The sequence below is a fragment of the Anguilla rostrata genome, chromosome 1, assembly GCF_018555375.3.
Source record: "Anguilla rostrata isolate EN2019 chromosome 1, ASM1855537v3, whole genome shotgun sequence".
NCBI lineage: Eukaryota > Metazoa > Chordata > Actinopteri > Anguilliformes > Anguillidae > Anguilla > Anguilla rostrata.
The window spans coordinates 26,770,929-26,794,656 of NC_057933.1; the positions used below are offsets into that span (position 1 = coordinate 26,770,929).

Below are 23,728 nucleotides of genomic sequence, written 5' to 3' on the forward strand. Positions count from 1 at the left end.
CAGTTGTATCAAGGTGAACTGAATCTAAAAAAACGTCAAATCTAGAAAACCTGTCAATTTTCTGCTGAACTATCTGGATGGATAGACAGTATTCTGGGTAAGTGGAAACATGGGTGAACGGCCCCTTTTAAGTGGCTTTCCTTGTCGGATTGTGACCCTCAATCAAACCCCTGTGCTCAAACAAACCCAGCCTGGTGTAAAGGAGTCGATAGATATATACACACGCACCCACGTTCTCCGAAACACGCACACACACACACACGTACATAAACACACATAAATATTGCAACGTATTCACAAACCACTGCGTGTGTACGTACATGTAGTCAACACACCCACACAAATAAAACCAAAAAAAAAAAAGAAAGAAATTTGTTAAGCCCTTTTAAGGTTATTAATATAACGAACAAGAAGGAGAGCTGGGGCAACACATTTGGTCCAGCAAATCTCTGCGACGCCAACGTTAAAAAGCGAGGCGAAAAGAGCGCTCCATTTAAATTACAGGAGGGTGCCCGAGATTCCACTTCACAACACAGTTCGGCCACGGCGAAGGACCTTGGGCTCCGGACGAACGGGGATGTTGTACGCTCACAGTGGTTGGCGGTGACCCTGCGCTGCTGATTCGTCTCTTCCGTTTCAAACAATACTGCTTGTTACCCTTCTGGAAAAAGTCCGAGAAGCGTGCGAATACTTCGACAGGAATTACAAAGACAAAATAAAAGAGACGCTATTGCCTCTTCGGTTTCATTTTTTTTCTCGTGTTTTCATCTAAACATTTAATTCTCCGTAATCCAGTTTTATTGGAACTACTGTAGCACCTGGACGCCACAGGAAAGCGTGAGCGACCGTGTTCTCGATGCCGTGTGAACGCAGACTAATGCCTCACTCAGACGAAGGGCAGCCACGCGCCAGTCTGAGGTAACCGAGATTTAAATGGTGCGGTTTCTAATCTAGGCGGTAAGATACATTCATCCCTTTTAACGTTACGGTACGAGGACACTAATGCTTTCGCCGTTAGTGTCACACTAGAGAACACTGTTTAACCTCTGTTAGGGGGCGAGACAGACGTACTTCAGGCGAAGATGCAAAAAGAAAACTGACGGGGGTTATTGCTACACAAGATATCATTCTAAAAAAATAGTGTTGTTTCTCCTACCTCCTCTTTTTAAAATTCTTATTAGTAGTAGTGAAAATCGAATTGCGTGGAACAAATTTTTTGTATAGTACAGTAGTACAACAGTACAGTTTAGGACCAACTCAGAACTTGAACACACGTCACTCGTCAGACCATCACATGTCACACAGGGCCTGAGGTCACAGTAAAGCAAATTAGTGTGCAGTGCGATTCACTGGATATGCATTCTGTACTACCATTTTTTTCCTCATCAAAACTCATTTTAAAATATATATTTACAATTATAAATAGATATCAAAAAGCAGTAAAGGACAACTATTTCTATTGCTGCCACCAAGTGCTGGAAGATATAGCCTATCTGGAATGATGACAATTAAGAATAAGAAAAAGCATAATAAAACAAAAAAATAGAACAATTACAATAGGGACACGCCCCCTCTCCAGCCCCCTGAGAAAAGGAATAGATTCTGGGTCGGTTCCAGCATGCGTGATGACTGTACACTTACAGAAGGCAGGCTAAAAAAAGGACCTCCCAGCTTTTTTGCCAAAATATAGGGTTGAAAGCCATTCCTTCTAGGTGATTCAGCAGTACAGAGGATGGGGGAGATGAGCAACATGGCCATCTTTAGCACAGCTGAGGAGGGTGGGGAAAGAGCTGGAGGGACAATCATCCTCAGCGTATTCAGAAGGAAGGGAAAGAGGTGGAGGACCAATCATTCTCAGCGTATTCAGAAGGAAGGGAAAGAGGTGGAGGACCAATCCTCCTCAGCGTATTCAGAAGGAAGGGAAAGAGGTGGAGGACCAATCATCCTCAGCGTATTCAGAAGGAAGGGAAAGAGGTGGAGGACCAATCATCCTCAGCAAAGTCAGAAAGAGAGGAAAGGGCTGGGGGCTGCTCATCTTCAGAGTAGCCTGAAGGGGAAAGAGCAGGGGGGGCCCATGATCCTCGGCGTAGTCAGGAGGAGGCCGAGAAAGGCCGGCGGCCGATCATCCTCAGCATCGCCAGAATGCAGGAATGAGCTGGAGGGACGCTCATCCTCAGCGTAGCCAGGAGGAGGGGACCCACTGGGGCTCCGTATCCAGCTTGTTGATCAGACGCAGGAGCTCCTGGTAGGCCTTGTCCTGATCCGTGTTGACGATCGCAGCGTCGAAAAGGTGGCCGAAGTTCTGCTCCATCTCCCGGGCCTTCTCAATGATGTCCCTCAGCTCCTCTGGCTAAGGGGGGGGGGGGGGGGAGCAGAGCAGAGGGGTTGAGGTGGGAGTCATCTGAGGTTTGAGGAGAGATCCATCACATACGGAAAACCAAAGTATGGCTTCCAATGATGTCTAACCTCTAGGCTCACAGTCATTATGAGACTCAGAATAAGTGTGCTGATCAAGGATGAGGCTGCTCTTGTCTAACTTCATCCATTATAAAAACAAAATTCCAAACTGATCCCAGATCAGTACTCCTAATCTGAGATGCCTAGGTAACTGAACCTCAGGAAAGAGGTTTTGCTGATTTTAATGCCTAAATGTGAATTAGTTAATTGCTTGTGTGAGTTTATGAAGAACACTGTGTTCACTCTTACTGAAGAAGGGCTGGTATTCATGCAGGAATTCATTTCTTTATTCATTTTTACCACTGCTAAAATGTTGGATTCAACAAATCAAGGTCTTAAATGAAGACGATGACCAGCTGTATAGTTGAATCAGGTGGTTATTAGGTTTAACCTATTGTGTAATATTTAATAATGACTTAGACCAAAGGTCTGTGCTGGAAAAACAAAGATCCTCTCTGGACGGGCAGACTGGGTACCTTGGGGTTTTTGCCCTCCTTTACCAGGAGGGCCCGCAATCGCTCCTGAGACGGAGGGGCAATGAAGATTATGTACGGCTTGAGGTCCGAGCTTCGCAAGACCTTTAGGGACTGCAGGGAGGGAGGGAGGGAGGGAGAGACAGACGTGTCACACTTAAAATCAGTTTACCGAAGAGATGTGAGACGCTCACTGCAGATGTGAAAGCATCACTGACATCCATTGGCTGCCATCAGCAGCAAGGCCTGTAAGCTTCCACGCGATTGAAAAAAAATCACGTGATCACATAGAAGATGTATGACCTTGCTGCTGATTGGCTGTCTTATCGACACCAAATGGATATCGGCGGTGATGTTTTTTCCTGGAAGCATTTCACACGGCCTCTGACGTTTGGTTGTTTACTACCGCATCAGGTATGAATAAAGAAAAAGAAGAAAGAAAGATCACCTCTATGCCCCATGGCGACGGTTACTCTTATAAGTTTAAAAAAATGGCGATTTGACATATTGTGCAGCCCTACTTTGGACTCACCATCGATTGGATTATTATCTATGAATAGTTTCAAAAAATCTATGAAAGGAGTTTCAAAAAATGCATGAACTAACAGAAAATTGAGCACATTCGAGAAGTCCTAAGTACAACCTTTCGCAGAATACGGTTTTTGTGAAAAGAAAAAAGAAAGGAAAAAAAGCACTTGTTAAAATTGCAGGCTGTGATAGGAGAGTGAGGCTTCAAAAGACCCAAAATGGGATAAGCAGTTCATTTCTCAAATTAAACCAATAGTCACACTTCAGTGCGTTTAAACCACTCAGCTACTGACAGCTCATCGTAGCTCCAACCCATTACGGGCTAATGCAACCTCACTATCCATCGCTACCTGTGGGGGAACCCTGTCGTCATGGAAACGGGTGGGTGGGCGTGTCCCGGGGGGGAGGCCTGGGGGGGCGGGGTCTCTCTCACCTGGGTGTGCAGGCAGAGCAGGCAGATCTTGCCCGTGTTGATCACCTGCCGGACCGAGTCGGTGCTGGTGCCGTACAGGTTCTTCTCGAACTCGCCGGACTCGATGAACTTCCCGGCCGCCGTGTCGGCATCGAAGGCCTGCCGCGACACGAAGTGGTACTCCCGCCCGTTCACCTCCATCTCCCGCCGGTTCCGCGTGGTGTCTACGGCACAAGGGAGGAGCCAAAAATCACGTCGGGTGACCGAACACAAACATACTTGCCCACAACGCTCTTTCAAAAGGAAATGCAGCATAAATGTCACTGAGGCAGGCTGAATTAAAACATGAAATCTGGCTGTGTTCTAGATCAGCAACCTGTATTGAAATATCCCACATTTATGAGAGATAAGGACCCTTTTTAGCCCTGTAAGACTGCATTTATTCTTTAGTCATCATATGGAGTGAGGCACACTTTTTGTCTGTACGTACATGTACGTGCACTCGCGCACGCACCAATGCCTGGACACAGTGTCAGGCGGTTATCTGGCGGTAAACGTGACGAAATCCAGAGCAGTCAAAAATTTGACAGATAAGGCATTTTCTCAGTCCCCACAAAAGGCATGCAAGGGCCCCCCTCACAAGTAAAAAAAAAGGTTATATAAGAAAAGAAGTAATATTTTGAAACATTTCCCCAAATCTATATAGTCATTCAATATCAAGTCTGGCCAAGGACCCCCTACAGCACCTTCACAGACCCCCTGCATAGGCTTTGGATCAAAGTGCGGCTAACAAAGACCATACATGCTAAAAGAGAGACAACCATTTGTGGACTACTTTCTTTAGAACATTTAGTGATACATTAAGTGCTCCCCCCATCCAAAACTTGCACCCCGAACCCCCCCGCTCCTCCTCCTCGGCCTGCCCATGTGACTTACGCGGCACGGCGCCGGCGAATCTGTCGGGCTCGCTGCTCATGAGCCTCTGCCGCAGGTTGTTCTGCCCGCAGTTGGGCGGGCCGATCAGGGCGATGGGCCGCTTGCGATTGGCCGGCTGGTGGTACAGCGCCATCTCCTCATAGGTCAGGATCTCCTCATTGTCGTAGTCTGGGAGACAGAGACAAGTAGGGGGAGGGGGGTTGGCGGCATTAGTACCCAGCAAATCTTTGGCACGATCCACAATCTGGAGCAGTGTTCCACTGCCAGGCCACTTGCTGAAGTTCTTGGAAGTCGCCACACAGGGTTTGTTTTGGGGGGTTTGCATTCAGTCACTGCGAGCGCTCTTAGTTCCTTTCTTACAAAAAATTAATTAATTAAGAATTCTGCTTGGAACTCCGTTTTGCATCAAAACTGTGCCTCATGAATTACTGCAGTACCACCAGGGGGAGCTGCATCTGAAGCAGGAGCATTAGCCTGTGAGCCACTGGACCTGCAGGTCACACAGGCTTAAAGCAGAGACGGCACACACTGAAGGAGAGGACTGGGCAATACACCATGGTCATAATTACCAACTGTTTTTTTAAGCGCAACTATAACCACTGACGCCGTGTGGTTCATCTGCTTTCTTTACGTATTTATGTTTTTAAACTTACCTGATATGGTAGCGAAAACACATGACACGATCACATGGGTGCTGCATGACCTTGCTGCTGATTGGCTGCCACATTAACACCAAACAGACACAAGTGGTAGTGTTTTTTTTCTGGGAAGCTTTGGTGTTGTCTGACATTTGTTGACTTAATGTGGTCAAAAGTATTCAGTTATTATCATGACTGTGTATAACACATACCTCTCACCGATTACAGCTGGTAGCCTGAGGGCTCATCTTAGGGGGAAATTAATGCAGTGATGTCTAGAAACCCTGGCAGACTTAATCTCACCATACTGCTTGTGAGATGAGGCCAACGGTCTCCCAGCGCTGAGACAACCGGTTTCTATAATACTCTATCTGTGCATATTACATCAGGTGGAGACATTGCCATGGTAATCTGTGGCAATTTGCATATAATACCCCTCCTACACACTGCAGTGAGGGCCCTCCTCTGCAGTCACAGGTACCCGAGTAGCACCTCGTCTGACACCGAATGGGAACAAGCGGAAAATTCCACTTGAGCGTGCATCAAAATGCACGCGCTCAGCAGATTCCTTTCCGCGTCTACGTGGGCGGTAGACAGTTCAAATAATCAGCCGTCCACCTGCTTGCCCCTGTAACAACCTTGCTCCTGTTATGAATGTGTGACGATCTAGACTCACAGTTGCAGTTTAGCTCAGTGTAGCTCAGTTGGATGCTACCCTTAGGTACATAACCCAAACTACACCAGTAAAGTTGCAGCTGCCCAAATTAAACGCATACATGAAACAATAGCCAGGGTGGGGCGATGGGAAGGGAAGGGAAAAGAAAAGAAAGAGAACAAGACAAATAAACAGGGAGAGAAAGACACAGAAAGAGAAGAGAGGCAGTTCCAGACTCACCGTCATTCTTATGGGCGTTGTACAGGATCTTCTTCCTTTTCTTCTTGTTCTTCTTTGCACACCAAAGTTTTCCTGGAAAACAGAATTGATATGTGTCATATATATGGAAACTTACATTTTTAGGTACACAACAAAAAACAAGCCCTGTGTGCATGTGTGTGTATGTGTGCTTGGTGTGTGTGTGTGTGTGTGTGCGCGCGCAAGGAAGGGAGAGATTCACCTGACTTCTCAGGCTCCTTGTCCTCCTCTATCGTCTGCTTCATGGCTTCTCTCTGCTGCTGGAAACTCTTCCCTTTAGAGAAATGAAGAGGGATAGAGAGCGCCATTTTATTGTTATTGCTGCTGCTTTATGTTATTCATTAAGTAATCCCCTTTATCACTACTATTGCTCTAATTACGATTATTAATTGTACCATCATCCTCAAGGCAATAAACCAGATGAAACCTCAACCCAGCTGAATGGCAATGGCCTGAGTTGGTCTAGACCAGAGCTGGGTGAATTCATTCCTACAGGGCAGGTGTGTACGCAGACATCTGTCGTCACCAATTACCCTGAAGAAATGAGCTAATCAGCTGAATACACTTACGCTGGTTTAATTGTAGAATAGTCCAGAATAAGATGTTTCATGCTTGGACACAGGAAGTCTTCCACTGTCATTCATTAACTTAAAAAGAAACAGCCAAAAATCCCTTCCTAAAGGATTGGACCCAGATAATTAAGTGCAGAAGTTGGCACGAAATCCAGAGATAGATACAGCCCTCCGTGCCCACCCTAGTCTAGACACAGCACTAATCCCTTACTAAATCCCATCTGATTCTTGGGTTTAACCCTATGGGGATCCGTTCAAAATGGCTGCCGAGCATGAAGCACATGGTTGCTGTGCACTGGCTTCAGCCAGGGGCACTGTGGGTGACTTTGGGGTGTTGCCCAAGGTCCCAGCCCTCCTCGTTCCTACCTGGGACCAGGCCCGCGAGGGGCTGATTCTCCTCGTCCCCGTCCCTGTAGGCCTGCCACCAGTTGGGGTCGTCCTGGCTGATGATGTGGAGGATGTCGCCCTTCTGGAAGCAGAGCCCCAGCTCCCGGCAGGGCACGTAGGGGTCGTCCGAGGGGTCGTAGTCGAAGTGCGCCTTCACGTGAACCTGGGGACGGGGGGGGAGGGGCGAGAGCGGGCCGGGCACTGAGAGAGCTGCCATGGGGTGCTCCGATGGGAGATTTAAAAGGGGATTTCGAATTAAAGGGCCCACACAGCCATACAAACTGACTCAGAGACGTTTGCGCGTTGCAGATCTTTGCCATTAATATTCTCCAAGTGCAAAGAACGAAGAGTACAGGTATCCACAATTTAAAATAACGTCAATAAAACGTGCACATTTTTGCGATGCAAATATCACTCAACTAACAGCCTAGAACTGACTACGTCTGACAGTATTGACTATAATACGTTTATAATACAATGTGCTTATATTCATTTAATAACACTAACGCTGAAGGTCTGCAAATGCATTTTTATTTACTTTTATTTTTAAACTGTAATGACAAAAAACCAGTTAAATCTATCACTGCAACAAGCTTAGTATACATTCACGAACTTCTGACTTATACAAATGGACCACATATACAAATGTGTTATGAACCAGCATGCAAACGTACACAGACGCTCTGAGCACGCTCAGCACTGGATGGGCGGCAGAGGCTGCACTCACCACGGTCTCTTTGAGGGGCGGGGGCTTGATCTGTGCGCTGGGGATGAGGACGAAGGTGAGGGTGCCGTGCATTTCAGCCTGGGGTGGGGAGCACAGCGTGAGGTAGGGACAAGGAGAGCAGAGGCCACACATTAACCAAGCAGCACCGAGGCCATGCTTTAAATTTCACACTGATTTACAGTACACACCGCCATGACGATTTTGCACAATGCTAAAAATCTATATTTTACACCGATATACACACAGCCATAACGATTTTACACCGATATACGAATGGCACACAAATATTGCGATACGCAGAGATTTTCACGGTGGACAAAAGAAAAATTCCACCGCTCTGCCTAACTGTTTGTATGGTAGTTGGATTCTAGGTACTGGGATTCATTTACAGAACTGAGAATTGCACACTTGCTCACCCTCTCTCTCTCACACACACACACACACACACACACACACACACACACACACACACACACACACACAACACACACACACACACCACACACACACACCACACACACACTAAAACACACTAAAACACACTAAAACACACTAAAACACACACACTATATGCTGATCTCCTTTTTACGAAGGCCATTTTCTTTCCCTCAGAACGTCAGGATAGTTTTCTGACAGGGGTACTGGGGGTGGGTGGGGGTGTTCCTCACCAGGATGTCGAAGACCTCGTTGACGTCCTTCCCGCGGATCTCCACGCCGTTGATCTCCAGGATCTCGTCGCCCTCGTGCAGCAGCCCGCTCCTCTCGGCCGCCCCGCCCTTCACGATGCGGCTCACGATCACGCTGTCCATGTCGTTCCGCACCGTCGCGCCCTGAGGAGCACGTAGCGACGCGCGGTCAGGTGGTCCCACAGAGCGGGCATTCTCTCCATTAACTTAGCATGTTCTGTTTATTTTCAGAATCCAAAGTTTCCCTATGATTTTGTATTCTTATCCTCTCATACCTTCCAGTTAAATCCCTAGCTGCCTATCCCCCCATACATACATTTCTATTTAATGTATGGGGAGATAGGTAGGTAGGGATTAAACAGAAAGGTATGAGAGGATAAGAATTCTAAATATGTATGAGACCCAACTTAAGACATCAAACCATGATGAGGGAAATATTTTGGGTGACAACAACCACAAACATCTGGCAACATCACAGGAATTCAGCAGAGGCTGTTATCCAGAGCGACTTTTTCCAGCTTTACATAACACCCATCTTCACATCTGGATATTTCCCAGCAATTCAGATCAAGTGCCTGGTTCAACGGTACAATGAAAATGTCCTACCTGGGAATCGTACCTGCAACCTTTGGTCTACAAGCCCAGTTCCCAACCCGTTATACTACACTGCCACCCACAGCGATGTCATAAAACAGATTAAAAATGGGTGCAACTACCATGTGACTCCTATGACTCATTTTCACCAACCACACCCTCTTCAGTCAAACACTGACAACACATGGCAGCTCCTCCCATTTTGAGCTTCATGGTGCCTCATCTCTCCCACTGGCACAAAGGGAACAGACGTGCAGGAAGCCATGTCGGCTCTCACCAGAGGGATGTCCCGGGCCTTTTCCAGGCGGACGATCTTGACCGTCTCGCCTCCGTACTGCGTCAGCGTCTCTAAGGGCCCGTCGGGGGGGCCCAGGGGTTCGGGCTGCATCTCCTGCTCCGCAACGATGTCGTGGGCCTGCATTAGGCCCTGGAAGGGGGGGCACAGAAGAAAGGGCGGGTGGGTGTTAGACTCGTTTGGTGACACTTGGCAGGCAGAGACAACCAAACATGCTTTCTCCTCGGATGTTCATCACAGGATTAATCAACACACACACATCCGACACAAATAAGTTCAGCTTTTGATACAGACAAATGGAGATTACAGCCTTTCTGATTGGCTGGATGGGCAGCTAGCCATATGTTTACTGGCTACCAAGCTAGGTATCCCCTACAGGTTCTTGCCTAGGTCATTGTGAGGTTCTGCATCCCCCAGGGAATCCTTGCTTAGCGTATCCGTGCAAGCCATTAACTTGGAACTTGATAAATAAAAATCACCCTTGCATCCAATAGCTTGTACAATGAGCCAAGTCACAGCGTCAGCAGGCGGACTCCGCCGTCACGGTGACCATTTCAGACAGCCATGACTGCTTCTGCTTGCTTTGTCCCTGACACAGAGCGAGTCAGTTGTCTACTATAAGTCATAGAGTTGATCTACTCTGTGGTTCTGATCAGTTTTCCGTCGACCAACCACAGGTACAGCAGACCTCATTTTGGGGCGAGTCAGCCAAAATGCAACCGTCGCCGCCAAACCCGTCTGCGCGGTTTGCAATCGTTTCTTTGTCGGTTGTTTTCGACCGTAGGCAGTTTACTTCTGCAAAGGGTACGCTTGTTGCTGCGCGAACCTGTCTGAGCCTGTCCGGTTATATAACGGCAAATGTAATAACACTAGAGGACAGGGAGAGGTGACTAAGTGTGCTTCACAAAAGTCTTCATACATGGGTGGAGTGTTACAACTGCAAGGGGGACCTGAGTGAACTACTGTTCTGCATTTTAATGCTGTGCCGTCAGTCTAGTCATCCAAAACGGTGGTTGTCGTAATGTCTCTGAACTTCTAAAGCCGTATTCCATACGCTGCACCTCTTCTCTTTCCTCACCCCCTCTTTCTTCTGCTGCCGTCCCCTCAGCTCAAAACCAAGTCCAGTTCCCTCTGCTCCAGCCTACTCAACTGAATAAAAACTGGGCCTCCCCCAGCAAGCACTGGCCTAAATTAGCTTCTCGCTCCTGGCTAAGCTTTCACCTGTACGAAATCCCTTAATCTTTCCCGCCGTCTGAAAGCCGCCATCGTGAAATATACCGCCATCCACAGCGTCATGGCGACGCGGGGTCCCTCAAGACAGAGGGGCCTCGAGAGAGAACCCGCCAACGCTGGCGCCAGGGCGGGAGCGAGGCTCGTTTTGTTTTGCTACAACGAACCTGCTAATCCGGCGGCTCTCCCAAAGCCACATCTGTCGTCTCCACGCTCGCCCTTAATTGGATAGCGCTCACGGGAGAGTTAAATTGGGCAGGGAGGCTCACGTCCTTTTGGGGCATTCTCACGGTCACGTGTGCGGATCGTCCTCAGCTGGGCTGATGGGATTTACCGCCGAGCCGCGAGTGAGAGCTGGAGCGCTACGCGCCGGCAGTGACATACGGTAACTCTTTTTCTCCAAGCGCTGGGCTGGGCTCATGTTTTCCGATGGCGGTGCCGTATCGAAGTAATACGGTATATGTATTGTAATGGCCTTATTTGTCCACTTCACCCATCGCATTGTGTCTCCACAGTTTAATGAGTTTGCACAGCACTGCTGAGGCCTCTGCTGATTCTAGTCAGCACAACTAAGGCTTATGCCCCCCCCCCAGGTCTTGCTTTCAGGTTTTTAAACTTATCAATACTGCAGAAACTAGAATGGTGTCATATTAATTCTATTTTAAAAACCAGGCCTGAACCCAAGTAATTGTAATTGAAGAAAAAAAAAAAACCTCAGTCTTAAGAACAACATTCAAATAGCAGCTAGAAAAAGTTCCATAATAGGAAGACATTTTGGGAGGAACATTGGCTACAGAGGGTGAGCCTCTACTGGCCAGCCTGGGCATATCTGTTGTTAAAGATGCTTATCAAAGATTTGTTATGACAATAAGGCCACGTCATGTTTCACTGTTACCTCCACAGTCTAATTTTAGTCTAGGTCAAGGCCTCCATAGTTTAGCTCTACTGTGTCTGAGGACTTAATAGTTCAGCACTGCTGACACTACTGCCGCCGAAACTGGGAAAATTCATAATCAAGCTTTTCTTTTTGTTCCGAATATGTCTTAACCTCCTTCTTGATGTCAGACCATGAAAGCGCTGACCTTTCGTGAACTCTGACTCACGAAATATGAAAAATATATTAAGGTCATCTGCACTTCAGTGGGTAATCCAAAGATTTTCCTGGAATTTATCTGTTGTCCCTTGACACAGAGGTGTTGGATCACTGTTTACCCGGTAAAGAGCGTTAAGTGGCAAAGTATGTCTGTCTGCTAGCTCAGCAGGATGAAATGATAGAGCAAACAGCCTGGGATATCAGTGCGCATGAACACCCTGGAGAGCCTGCATCTCACACAGAGGCTCATCCCTGTTGCAACCGCAGTAGGTCTAATCGCTAATGTCTAGCGTGGCGTGCAGGCAGGAGTTTAGACTGCCGTGTAGAGCGGTATGTGGTGCTTCTTGGTGGCATATAGGTGTTGGAATGGTGGGGTAGTCTGCAAAGAGTGGTTTGCGAAGTGTGTGGAGGGTATGTACGGGTTGGGGCATAGATGGTTTGCAAGAGCAGGTTAGGTCATATAGAGTGGTTTTGTGATAGTGTGTGGAGGGTATGGTCCTGTGTTGGGGTGGCATATAGAGTGGTTTTGCGACAGTGTGTGGAGGGTATGGTACTGTGTTGGGGTGGCATATAGAGTGGTGTTGCGATAGTGTGTGGAGGGTATGGCACTGTGTTGGGGTGGAGTCAAGAGTGGTGTTAGGATAGTGTGTGGAGATGTGTTGGGGCGACTGCAGTGTTGGGGGGCTCACCTGCAGATGTGGGGAGGTCAGCAGGGCGTTGAGCTCCAAACCATCCTTCTGCTGCGTGGTCTGCAACATGGTCTGCACCTGCAGCAGGAAGAGGTCACATGACACTCCTGTACACACACACAACATCAGAGAGGAACAGTGTTTCAGAGAGAGAGAGAGGGGGCAGGGAGGGTGGAGAGGAACAGAGGTATTTCAGGGGGAGGGGGGCGAATGATATTTAAATGGGGAAGGGAGAAAGGTACAGGAGTATTTGAGAGAGGGAGGGAGGTGATTCAGATGGAAACAAGGAGATATGGGTTTCAGGAGGAGGTGGGGACGGACAACCGGATATTTCTATTGGACAGACTGCTTCCTGAGGTCTACAGTGACCAACCGCATCCCGCCGTTGAGCCGAACTGCAACGCCCATGCCATTTTGCCCCAATAGTAAGGTAGGGGTGGAGGGGAGGACCCCGTACTGCACCGGAACGGTGTTCTGATTCCCGGGTCACGTGGAAGTGAAATGCTTTGAGGCATTTCCCTCCCACACAGTTGGGGAGGTGAGGTGGGGGGTGGGAAGGGGGCAGGATTAGGTGCCCGTGGCAGTGTGAGGCCTCAGGTGGCCAGTGACTGAGGTGAAGAGGGAAAAAGTCCAGGGAAAGCTATGCGCTTTAACTCTGGGACCCTCGTGACGGGAGAGAGGGGTCTCTGTGGGGGCGGGCTCGGCTCAGGCTAAGCCAGAGGAATCCGTAAACGCTCTCTGCTCGTCGATTTAAGAGCCCGCCTCTTCACTGCTGAGCTCCGCCCCCCCCCAGCATCTCCTCTGGCCCAACAGGGAAAGATCTCTAATTTGGGTGCCGTCAGCTGGGCGAACACTCCTCTTTTTCCATGGACACGCAAACGGTTTTTATTGAGCAGAGAGCTGACTCGGCTCGCATGGAGAAAAAACATAAATAACGCTGCGCTCAGCACGCCCACGTATACACAGACATTCTCACAGACACTGACACAGAGACACTGAGACACACAGAGACACTGACACAGAGAGACACAGACACTGACACAGAGACACTGAGACACACAGAGACACTGACAGACAGACACTGACACAGAGAGACACAGAGACAGACACAGACACTGACACTGACACAGAGACACTGAGACACACAGATAAACTGACACAGAGACACTGAGACACACAGATAAACTGACACAGAGACACCGAGACACACAGAGACACAGAGACGCTGACACAGACACTGAGACACACAGAGACACTGAGACTGAGACACACAGAGACACTGACACACAGAGACACAGAGACGCTGACACAGACACTGAGACACACAGAGACACTGACACAGAGACACTGAGACACACAGAGACACTGACACAGACACTGAGACACTGACACACAGAGACACAGAGACGCTGACACAGACAGACACAGACACTGAGACACACAGAGACACTGACACAGACAGACACAGACACTGACACAGAGAGACACAGAGACACTGACACAGAGAGAGACAGAGACGCTGACACAGACAGACACTGACACACAGAGACGCAGAGACACTGACACAGACAGACAGACACACAGACACACACTGCAGCCCCTGCCTGCTACCTGCGCCTCAGGACGGGAGCAGCGGAGGTTCCGTTGAGCTGCTGTGCTCCGGGCGGCGGGGTTTTGAACTCCAATTAAAAAAGCCGCGCACAAGGGCCGCTCTGTGCCCCGCGTTCTCATCGCAACGGAGCGCCGAGCGGAACGACAACAGGAAGTTTACCAGTGACTCATTAGCGCCGGAGAGCGCGGCGCAGCCTGCCAAAGACTCACTCATGCGGCTCCGAGCAGCCCACGGGCAGGGCTCTACAGCGCTGCCATTTTAGGAACACTTTCTCCCGAAAAACTGACGTGCCCTAATTAGAAAAAATAATTCTGGGGTACATCTACTAATTGGGATGCACCAGCCTAAATTTTTTTTTCAAAGTAGGGTAGGAGCACATTACTCCTCGGGAAAAAAACAAAACAAAAAAAAACAGCGTGGAGCCCTGCCGGTTCTCAGTAACGAGGTGGAAATCATTAACGGAGTCGGGTGGCGAGGGTGGTGCAGGGGGTGGGGTGGGGGGGGTCATTCCATGGCCGAAGTAACTACAATTTTTGACATTTTCCAGAGACAGCTTTCAGCAAACCCCCTAAATAAGGGAGTCTATAAGGACCTTTTGTGGCTTTGAAACAGTGTCGACAATTATAACTTCACAAGCTCTAACTGTAAGGACCACAGACCTGTTACTGGTGTAGAGTCTCTCTTTCCACACCCTGGCCTAAACTCCACTTCCCAACTCACCCTACCCGCCCCCCACAAACCAAACCAGGCCATCATCACCGCACCAGACCACAGCCCCACGCTACTGTAAGCTGACTCACACACATACCCTTACAAGTCTTGGTTATTGGTTACTTAGGTTTATAGAGTTTAAAAGAATAAACTCTATTATCAGTTATTGTTCTTTTGCAGATTTGTTTCCCTTAAGAGATCTCACAACAAATAGTATAAGCGTTGCATACTGACGCGAGGAGATTAATAAAACCTGATGACTTGGAGAGCCCTGTCGAGAAGGACTTGACGTGCGTTTGCGTGCGACTTTCAGTCTAAACAATGTGTAAGTGTCTGATCCACTTAAGGAGTCGGTGCGCTGCAGCAACAGGATTAGGCTCTCGGTGAGTAATCTCCCTCAGGAGATGAACTGCAAAAGACAGCAGGCCCCGGGGAGGACGAGCACCGCGTTCACGTCAGTGGCGTTCGGTACGTTCATCTTGTGTTTAATGTAAACTCGGGTGAACGTGTTGAATAACAGTAAAACCACAGCTGTTAAACACCCATTCACTGCCATTATCGTTTTGACAAACTGCCCTCTGGATGTTGGTACAGGCGCTTGCGAAGACATGTTTCCATAAAAGTTCTTTGACAGTTACCAGGCACAATATTTATGTGCGTTCATGCCAATGGTTATGATCTTCATGTAGCACTTTGTAGATCTGCTTTTAAGAAAAAAGGTTAACAAAACAAAATCAAATCTTGGCTCCAGACTGCGTAAAAGTCAGTGGGCTCTGATACAGAAATCGTTCCCATCGTATTTCCGGCGGGGCCTGACTCCGCCCCCTGCCCCGCCCATCGCCGCGCCCCCTCACCTCCTGTGCCAGCCCCTGGACCCGGGCGGTGAGGGGAAAGGGAGGGCTGGGCCGGTTCATGTGCAGCGCCACCGCATTGTGGATGCTGAAGGCCTTCTGGAAGTCGGTCTTCTGGACCAGCTGCAGCACCAGGGCCACGTCCTCCTGGCTCTGCGAGTCGCTGAGACAGTGCTGGACCTGCTTCAGTGACATCAGCAAGTCCTCAAGCTCTGTGAGGGGGGAGGGAGGAGAAGGGGGTTAGCATGGTTAGCATGTACGCTCACAGACAGTCATCTGATACAGCCATTACGGTCTGTGTCGCAGTAAACAGGAAGTACCGCCTCCACTCGCGGGGAAAAGGCAGCAGACTACAGTCTCCAGACTCAGGAAACAGTACTACAGCCTCTTCTCAAAGCAGGGCTGCCCAATCCTGTTCCTGGAGATCTATTGTCCTGCTGTAGGTTTTCACTCCAGCCCTAACAAAGAACAACTGATTCAGCAGCTAGAGATTTAGTTGAGCTGCTAATTAGTAAAATCAGGTGCGCCAAATTTGGATTTAAATGAAAACCTACAGGACGGTAGATCTGCAGGATCACAATTGGGCAGCCCAGGCTCAAAGAAAACAGAAACCACCGCTTTTTCCTCACAGGACTAAGGAACTACAATCACTTCTCTCCCGAAACAGGAACTACAGCCTCCTCTCAAGGAATTAATCTCTACAAACAGGAAGTACAGCCTCTTTTTACAGGAAATGGGAACAATTCTCAAAGGAAACCAGAACTAGAGCTGTAAACATTTAGTAGCATAGAATTGCATTTCTCCATAATCTCAAATTGTAGACTGCATGTTGTGCTCTGCAAATTGGGCTCAACAACAGATGTGAATTTCGACACAAAAAGTTTGAATAAAACAAAAACAAAAAGCTTCAGTAATGAAATCTTTAACTCCTCATTTGTGGCATAAGAAATGTGCAACAAACAACACAATCAATTTTGACCATTTTCTTTCTGATTACAGAAACACGACCAAACTATGCTAGTTAGCGAACAATCATAAATTAGAAACTCAAATACTGTATCAACAGACAAGCAGCTGAAAGGTGGTCAATGGCATCAAATTACCTTTTTTTCTAAGAAGATAAACGTCTAGCTTATAGCTACATGTTTCCTTTCAAAATATTTTGACCACTTAAAATTAGCTGGCTAGCAAATACAACTTTCTAGATAGCTTGACACTTCACAGAATGGAATCATTGAGATAACATCTAACAGAGCACAGGAAAGCAAGGAAAGACACACAAATCATCATTTCCCAATGTAATTCCAGTAATTAGATGGAAATACCACTAATAAAACTCAAATAGAATTCAAAATAAATAATAGCATCAAGTTATGCCTGGCAGGTCAGTGTCACATTGGTATAGCAGTTTTTCAAAGGCTCTGTACACTTTGCTCTGCACTTGTTCCGGTGCAATGAAGGGTACCAGTGGGATCCATCAATGTACAAACTGCATGCGTGCTTGAGTTCTGGAGCAGCACTCAAGGTAAGTCAAGGTAGCGATAAGCAATTTCAACACTGTATGCTTTGCAGTATTATGCATGCACTTTGGAACATTCCCCCAGTCTCCTCACCCAGAACACCGAACCTACAGTCTCATGCAGAAAACTACAGGCCAATCTCTTTACACAGGAAGCAGGAACTACAATTTCATTACACTGGAAACAGGAAATGGATTCCCTTTCACAGGAAGCAGAATCTACAGTTACTTCACCCAAGAATACAAAAGGAAACGTAGTTTCCTTCAACAGAAAACACAAACTACAACATCCCTACACAGAAACCATGAACTACTAATCTTCCCACACAGAAAACAGGAACTACAGGAAAACAGGAACTTCCATCATGCAGCAACCATCTTCTCCAAGCGTACAATTCTGCCACCTCATCCGATATCTAGATTTACCTCACGACGGACAAGGGACTTAGTCACACCAAGCAACAGTAATACCCGAAACCACAGGACACGGGAGCTGCAAGCCCACTCTCATTCGCGTCAACGGCCCTCAAAAAACACTCAGGCGGCAATGGGCACCAGGCTCAGAGAGAGCTCTCCAACACAGATCAAGCTCACGAATAACAATTACGGATCGTACCGGGACCGCCGATATTCCACCCACGCGCACTTACGCGCTCCTGAGCGCTGTCTTAAGGTTCCATAATCCGCCTCACTCTTTCAGATCTCCTCTCTCTCAAATCCAGAACCTGCCGCTGACAATGCAAGAACAGGCCCCTTGAGTCTAAGACCCTTCTCTGCGTTAGAGGGTGTGTGTGCGTGTGTGTGTGCCGAGTATGCGTGTTTTTGAATGAGAGAAAGAGAGAGAGTGTGTCAGGAAGTTTCTGAGTGGGAGCGGGGACTGGAAAGGCATGCCTCATTATATTTTTGATTGCACGTCTTAAGATTCCTTTCAATCAAGCGAAATACCTCACAGCGGCACCTTCTTCAGTAGGCTGGTCAAGGCTGAGCTCACATGAGAGATTATAACAAGGTGTGAGTGACAGAAGAAAGAAAGGGGAAAGCCTCCTCGAAGAAAGCACTCCTTGAAGGGCCAGCGTAAGACCTGGTCGGTGTTGAGCAACAAGCCTTTCCCACCGAAAGACTCCCTCCGAGGGGTCTGCCCCCCCCCCCCCCCACCTCAGGAATTCGGCGTACACCTCCTCCCTCGCTTTCATTACTGGCACGGTCTCCCCCCCAATCTCTCCGTATCGCCCTCTCTCTCTCTCTCTCTCCCTTCTGCCCTCAGTCCCTCCCTCCTTCAGAAAAACAACCCGTCGTTGAGCGTGACCTTCCCGCCGGAAGTCCAGCGGTCGCAGTCTGTTTGGTTAAGAGCGCTCCGCTGGAGGGGGCAGGCGGAACGCCTTCCCTCAGGGAGACCCCGTTCCAGCCGCAGGGGCTAACCGTCGGCGGAAGGCTACCGTTTCCATAGGAGCGGATTAATAAATAAGTGAAGCGTATCGATGGCCAGAGAAATCCAATCAGAGGGCTTGCTGGATTGCTGTGGATTATCACATCCCATCTGAGTGATTAAACTCATCCTGTGATAGATCTACTAATGAGACACCGAGAGACAGAGATATAGAGAGAGAGATAGTGTGAGAGAGTAAGTAGGGTGAGAGGGAAGGAGAGAAGCAAGGTTGACGGAAAGAAAAGAGAGCGAGGGAGAAAGAGGGACGAAGAGGACGAGGAGATGGAAAAAGAGAACAGGTGAATTATCTAGTCAGCTAAACTACATCTGATGAGGAGAAAAAAAAACACCACAGAAGCTTCATACTAAATAGAGTAACACGAAGAAGCAAACTGTTTTCACTACCAATAGTCTTTACCAAAACAAAAAAACATAAATATGTACGAACACCCACCCACCCACACACATACCCACCCACACCCATACATACACAACCACTTACCTAGCAGGGTGGGGGCTCCTCCCAGGCCCAGGCCCTGTCCCATGAGCCCCCCGGGCCCCTCGACGGGGTCGAAGGTGGGGTTGTCGATCCCCACCTTGGGGTTCTGCGCCAGCTTCTTGAGGCGCATGGAGGAGTTGAGCTCCAGCTCCTGCTTGCTCCGCCCGTCCTCCTCCCGCCTCCTGCGGTCCTCCTGCTGCTGCCGGATGCGCTCCAGCTGGGCGCTGCGCCGGACGGGCAGGGTGCGGGCGCCCAGGTCCCCCGGGCAGTCCACGGGCATCTCCCGCTGCCACTGGGGCTGCTCGTCCGGGACTCCGCCCGCCCCGTCGCCGTCGGGCTCCGTCGCGTGGCCGTTCATGTGCGCCGCCGCCGCCGTCGTGGGCGTCGCCGCCCCGCCCCGCCCCGCGTAGTAGTAGTCGGCGGTCCGTGTGGCGTGGGTGGCGCGCGCTACGAGCGGTGATCTCTGCATCTCCGCAGGGCCGGGGCCATGACACCCTTGTTCCGAGCTGGGGTCCTGTCTCCGGGGGCCGCGCCTGCGGGAAAAAACGGGCCTGGGGTCAGTACGGCGGAGCAAAAACGCAGTGAAACGACATCACAAATATAGGGTGATACTGATCTGGGGTCAGTGCAGCGAACTCGTAAATACAGGGTGAAACTGACCTGGAGGCAGTACCACAAACTCAAATACAGAGCGAAACTGAGCAGAGGAGTAATAACCAGCAATGGACACAGGGGGAGCTCTTCTTATTTTCATTGCACAATGGTGGACAGCAGAGGTCATATGCTGTCACAGCAGGAGACAACTTTACCAGAAACAATGGAGCTTTTGCCCATCGTTTGGTACAAAGTTTAGAAATACTTCACTTCTGAGTAAGCAGCACAATTTTTTGTGGTTGAAATAAGCAGTTTTTTTTTTTGTTTAAAAGTGGGGCCAAAATGTTTACATTTATTTCTGATTAAGCGGCATAGTTATTTTGCTGAAAAGCAGGCCAAATTTACTACAAAAAGCTACACACTATTTTAAGTCTTATACTTCTGAATTCCGTTATTTTGTTAACATTATTTGTTAACAATATTAACATTATTACTTTTAATTTCATATATCATATATAATATCATATCATGAAAATGTTGGCTAAGATAATCGTACTGTGAAGTTTTAATATCGGAACATGCCTATATGCGTCCCCTGTCACCTAATGGATGAAAATAGGCTGAACAGGCTGTAAGGAATAGCTTTGCATGGACTCTTCTGTAGCATGATGCCATCTGCTTGTGCCAAGACGTGATGTCACAGCGTGGTGTTCAGGCATGCATGCGGCATACAGCCTAAATCATCCTGGAGGCAAGGCAGCACCCACAGCCTACCCCCCCCCCCCCCCTCCCAAGAGATCCAGTCAGCAAAGTGCAGGATCAGGAGGCAGTAAGCTTACCTCACCGTGGTGACCTTACACCCTCCCACTGCCTGATGGGCAATCTACCAATGGCTATCGCCTTCCTCTGAGTTTGTGCGTGTGTGCGTGTTTGTGTTGGAGAGTGAGTGAGAGAGAGAGAGAGAGAGAGGGAGAGGGAGAGGGAGAGGGAGAGGAAGAGGGAGAGAGAGAGAGAGCCTCTGTGTGTGCGTGTCTATTTGTGTGTGTATGTGTGCAACAAAAAAAATGCTACAGTAGCCTTATCAGAAAACAAACACTTCTTAAATGCCTTCCATACCAATGCAGGCAACAGAACAAGACTATGCCTTTCTGGCTTATTCTTATTCCGTTACTCACGAACACTTTGACATGCATCTCCACAGACACACGTTCACACACACTGGGACATTCGAGGGGGCCTCCATTTTGTGCTCGGAAGGTTTGGTGGGTTTGACAGGGACCAGGCCTGCCCTTTATCGCCCGATTTATCACCTCCGTCGACGCAGGGTGTTTTCGAACCGAAACGCAGACTACTACAGATAACAGGCCAGCCCCTTTAAGCCTTGAACCCGAGTTTGTACGGTTCCCAGATCAGATACAAAGGACCTAGTGGACCTGCAGATCTGAACAACAGCCCTTAAAATATTTTACGCACAGACATGCACACACGAGCGCATGCACACACACACCAGAAAAGAAAGCCCCCACTTTGTAAGTTACACCAATGTGAAGGGCAAAAATGTGAGCGATTTCCAGAATTTTCCATAGGAAATAGCCTAAATATCCACAGTACTGAATTGCTCCCAAAAACATTTAAAGTTTAAATCTTCCAGCCATCACTGAGGTTTGAAGTATTATGTACACAGTACAGCAGGGAAGATGTGCTCCCTCCCCCATGAAAAAAAGCCTGGCATTGCCATTTTGTCCAAAGTGATCCGTCAGTTCACTTTTGCTTCCGTTTTTATGATGGAAATGCAGTCACTTTTTCCAGAGAAATTCCTAGCAAAAAACGGGTCTGTAGCATCAACCTGCAACCACTCAATCTCCCCTCACAGATAACCTCCACTCCTCCACTCACATTCCTCTCGGTCTTGTCTTCAGACGCAAGCTTTACACGCACACAGACACACACCAGGCCTGAAACGTAGGACCTTGTGACCCGATCTGACCAAAATAACGTGGATGCAGACCATTAATCATAACTTTACATGCAAAGACCCCCCCCAAAGTATAACACTCTTACGATAGGATTCAGCTTCTTAATGCATCGTATTTTTATTCTCCATCATTTATTGGCCTACATTTCTCTCTAGCATTGCTAACGCGTATTACTCCTTATAAGTTAGCATGTCAGTCAAAATGTGCAGCTAAAACAGAACATCCTCTCATTAAAAAATGAAACAAATTCATATAAACATACCGAACATTTAAATAAAAATGCGGAGAAGCACTGCCATTTTTTAACTTCCCAAAGCTGGTCCACATATTAAGCTTGGCTAACGGGCTAGCCCATTTCACACTACTTAAAAACATACAGGTTGGAGAGTGACTAGGCGAAATGTGACTTCACAAGCAAAGTGCAAAGTTCACTTCTCTGCTTCATTAAATCATATTCTCGAGTCACAAATTATAAAGCCAAATACTAAATTTCATCTTTAAAAAAACAACAAATGATATGCAGCTTCCATTATTTTTAGTCCATTTTCTAAAACAAATTTGGTCAGTACATTAAACCAAGCACTGCAAGCAACTGTGCGCTTTATAACCTAATTAAACAGTCTAAGCAGTCCTGCCACTCACTGACATTTGAATTACAAAGAATGCAGGCAGGCTATGCAGCCAACATTGCTCATTTTGTTTAAAAATAGAAAAAAACAATACGGTAGCCTACAGATTACATTCAAGTGAAGTCCACTCTCTGCTTTATTTTAAAGGTCACAGTAAAGTAAATAGCATTCCGCTGTGGCTCGGATAGAGTACACACCTGAACAATTCCTCATTTGAATAGGTTCCTGAACACGCCCTGACCCCAGAGGCCACTCACGCACCCTGACCGCACCTCACAGAACCTGAACGCGCTGACCGTCTCCAGCAGTGTCCATGACGTGAATTTCACTCAGTTCAGTCAATTCCGGAAATGAGGCGAAATTCAAATCAGTGATGGAAATTTAATATCATTATTTATTCATTTACCTTCCTAAACTGACTCCATCCCTGCGGTGAACCGTGATATCAAGGGGCTGTGTGATGGCTAGAGGGGTCATATCCAAAGGCTTAGCGCTCACACTCAGGACCTCCTCGTCTCTGCACTCCACCCCCTCTCTCCTGCCGCGTGTGTCCCCCCATCGCTAGGGAACGGCTAAGCTGGCTCCTCCCCCGACCCCCATTCTCCCTCAGCCCCGCCCCTTCCCCCCCTCCCCCCTCTCTCAACCTCCTTCAGTTGGACATTGCTTTGCCGCTTGCTGCCCCTTGCGTTGCTATGGCGACGCCCGTCAGCAGGCGGGAGGTCCCGGGGCCCGCCGGAGAAAGAACAACACCAGGACACGCTGGGTGCCTCTCCCGAATTCCTCGCCCCGTCCGGGAAACTGCCCTCGCCCCTCCTTCTCTCTCTCTCTCTCTCTCTTTCTCCGTCCCTCTCCCTCTCTCATCATCTCCTTCTTTCCTCCTCTCTTTTTATACTGGAGTCTGGTTTGCCTGCACCACTAATCCCACTCAATCTCTGGCTGCCCTTCTGGAAATAAATGCCCTCCCTCGTGGGGGACCTCAAAAACAATAAAAAAAACACCAGCAGCAAGATGTAATCGCGCTCTTCATAAAGGATAAAACTGGGATTTACTAAAGACCGCTGAATTAGCCTAAAATATGTTTTAATATCATTATTATTATAAATGCAAATATTTTTGTATGCTGCGATCATTACACGCTGCAACACCACGATTACACGTGAAACAGGGATTACATGTTTCCTAATATCATATCTTCATGAAAAGGCCTGGTAGCCGGTTGCAAAGATGGCTGCCATTAAGTTAAATAATTTATTTCCCCACTAATCATCACATAAATATGAA

The 23,728-nt window shown here is 48.1% G+C and overlaps 1 protein-coding gene across 2 annotated transcripts in view; it reads right to left on the bottom strand.

Annotated features, from left to right (window-relative positions):
• Positions 1 to 747: 747 nt before the first annotated feature.
• Positions 748 to 23,728, bottom strand: part of pals1a (protein associated with LIN7 1, MAGUK p55 family member a) — a 34,873-nt gene continuing 11,892 nt past the window's right edge. For both annotated transcript variants that reach the window (XM_064332472.1, XM_064332462.1), the window contains exons 2-14: positions 19,252 to 19,781; positions 15,808 to 16,016; positions 12,631 to 12,708; positions 9,601 to 9,750; positions 8,712 to 8,873; positions 8,044 to 8,121; positions 7,296 to 7,479; positions 6,560 to 6,631; positions 6,340 to 6,411; positions 4,807 to 4,974; positions 3,892 to 4,094; positions 2,934 to 3,044; positions 748 to 2,350 (exon numbers count right to left, since the gene is read on the bottom strand). In XM_064332472.1, coding sequence (XP_064188542.1) covers positions 2,174 to 2,350; positions 2,934 to 3,044; positions 3,892 to 4,094; positions 4,807 to 4,974; positions 6,340 to 6,411; positions 6,560 to 6,631; positions 7,296 to 7,479; positions 8,044 to 8,121; positions 8,712 to 8,873; positions 9,601 to 9,750; positions 12,631 to 12,708; positions 15,808 to 16,016; positions 19,252 to 19,717 — 2,130 coding nt within the window. In that variant the 5' untranslated portion in view covers positions 19,718 to 19,781 and the 3' untranslated portion in view covers positions 748 to 2,173. The remainder of the gene's footprint in view (positions 2,351 to 2,933; positions 3,045 to 3,891; positions 4,095 to 4,806; positions 4,975 to 6,339; positions 6,412 to 6,559; positions 6,632 to 7,295; positions 7,480 to 8,043; positions 8,122 to 8,711; positions 8,874 to 9,600; positions 9,751 to 12,630; positions 12,709 to 15,807; positions 16,017 to 19,251; positions 19,782 to 23,728) is intronic.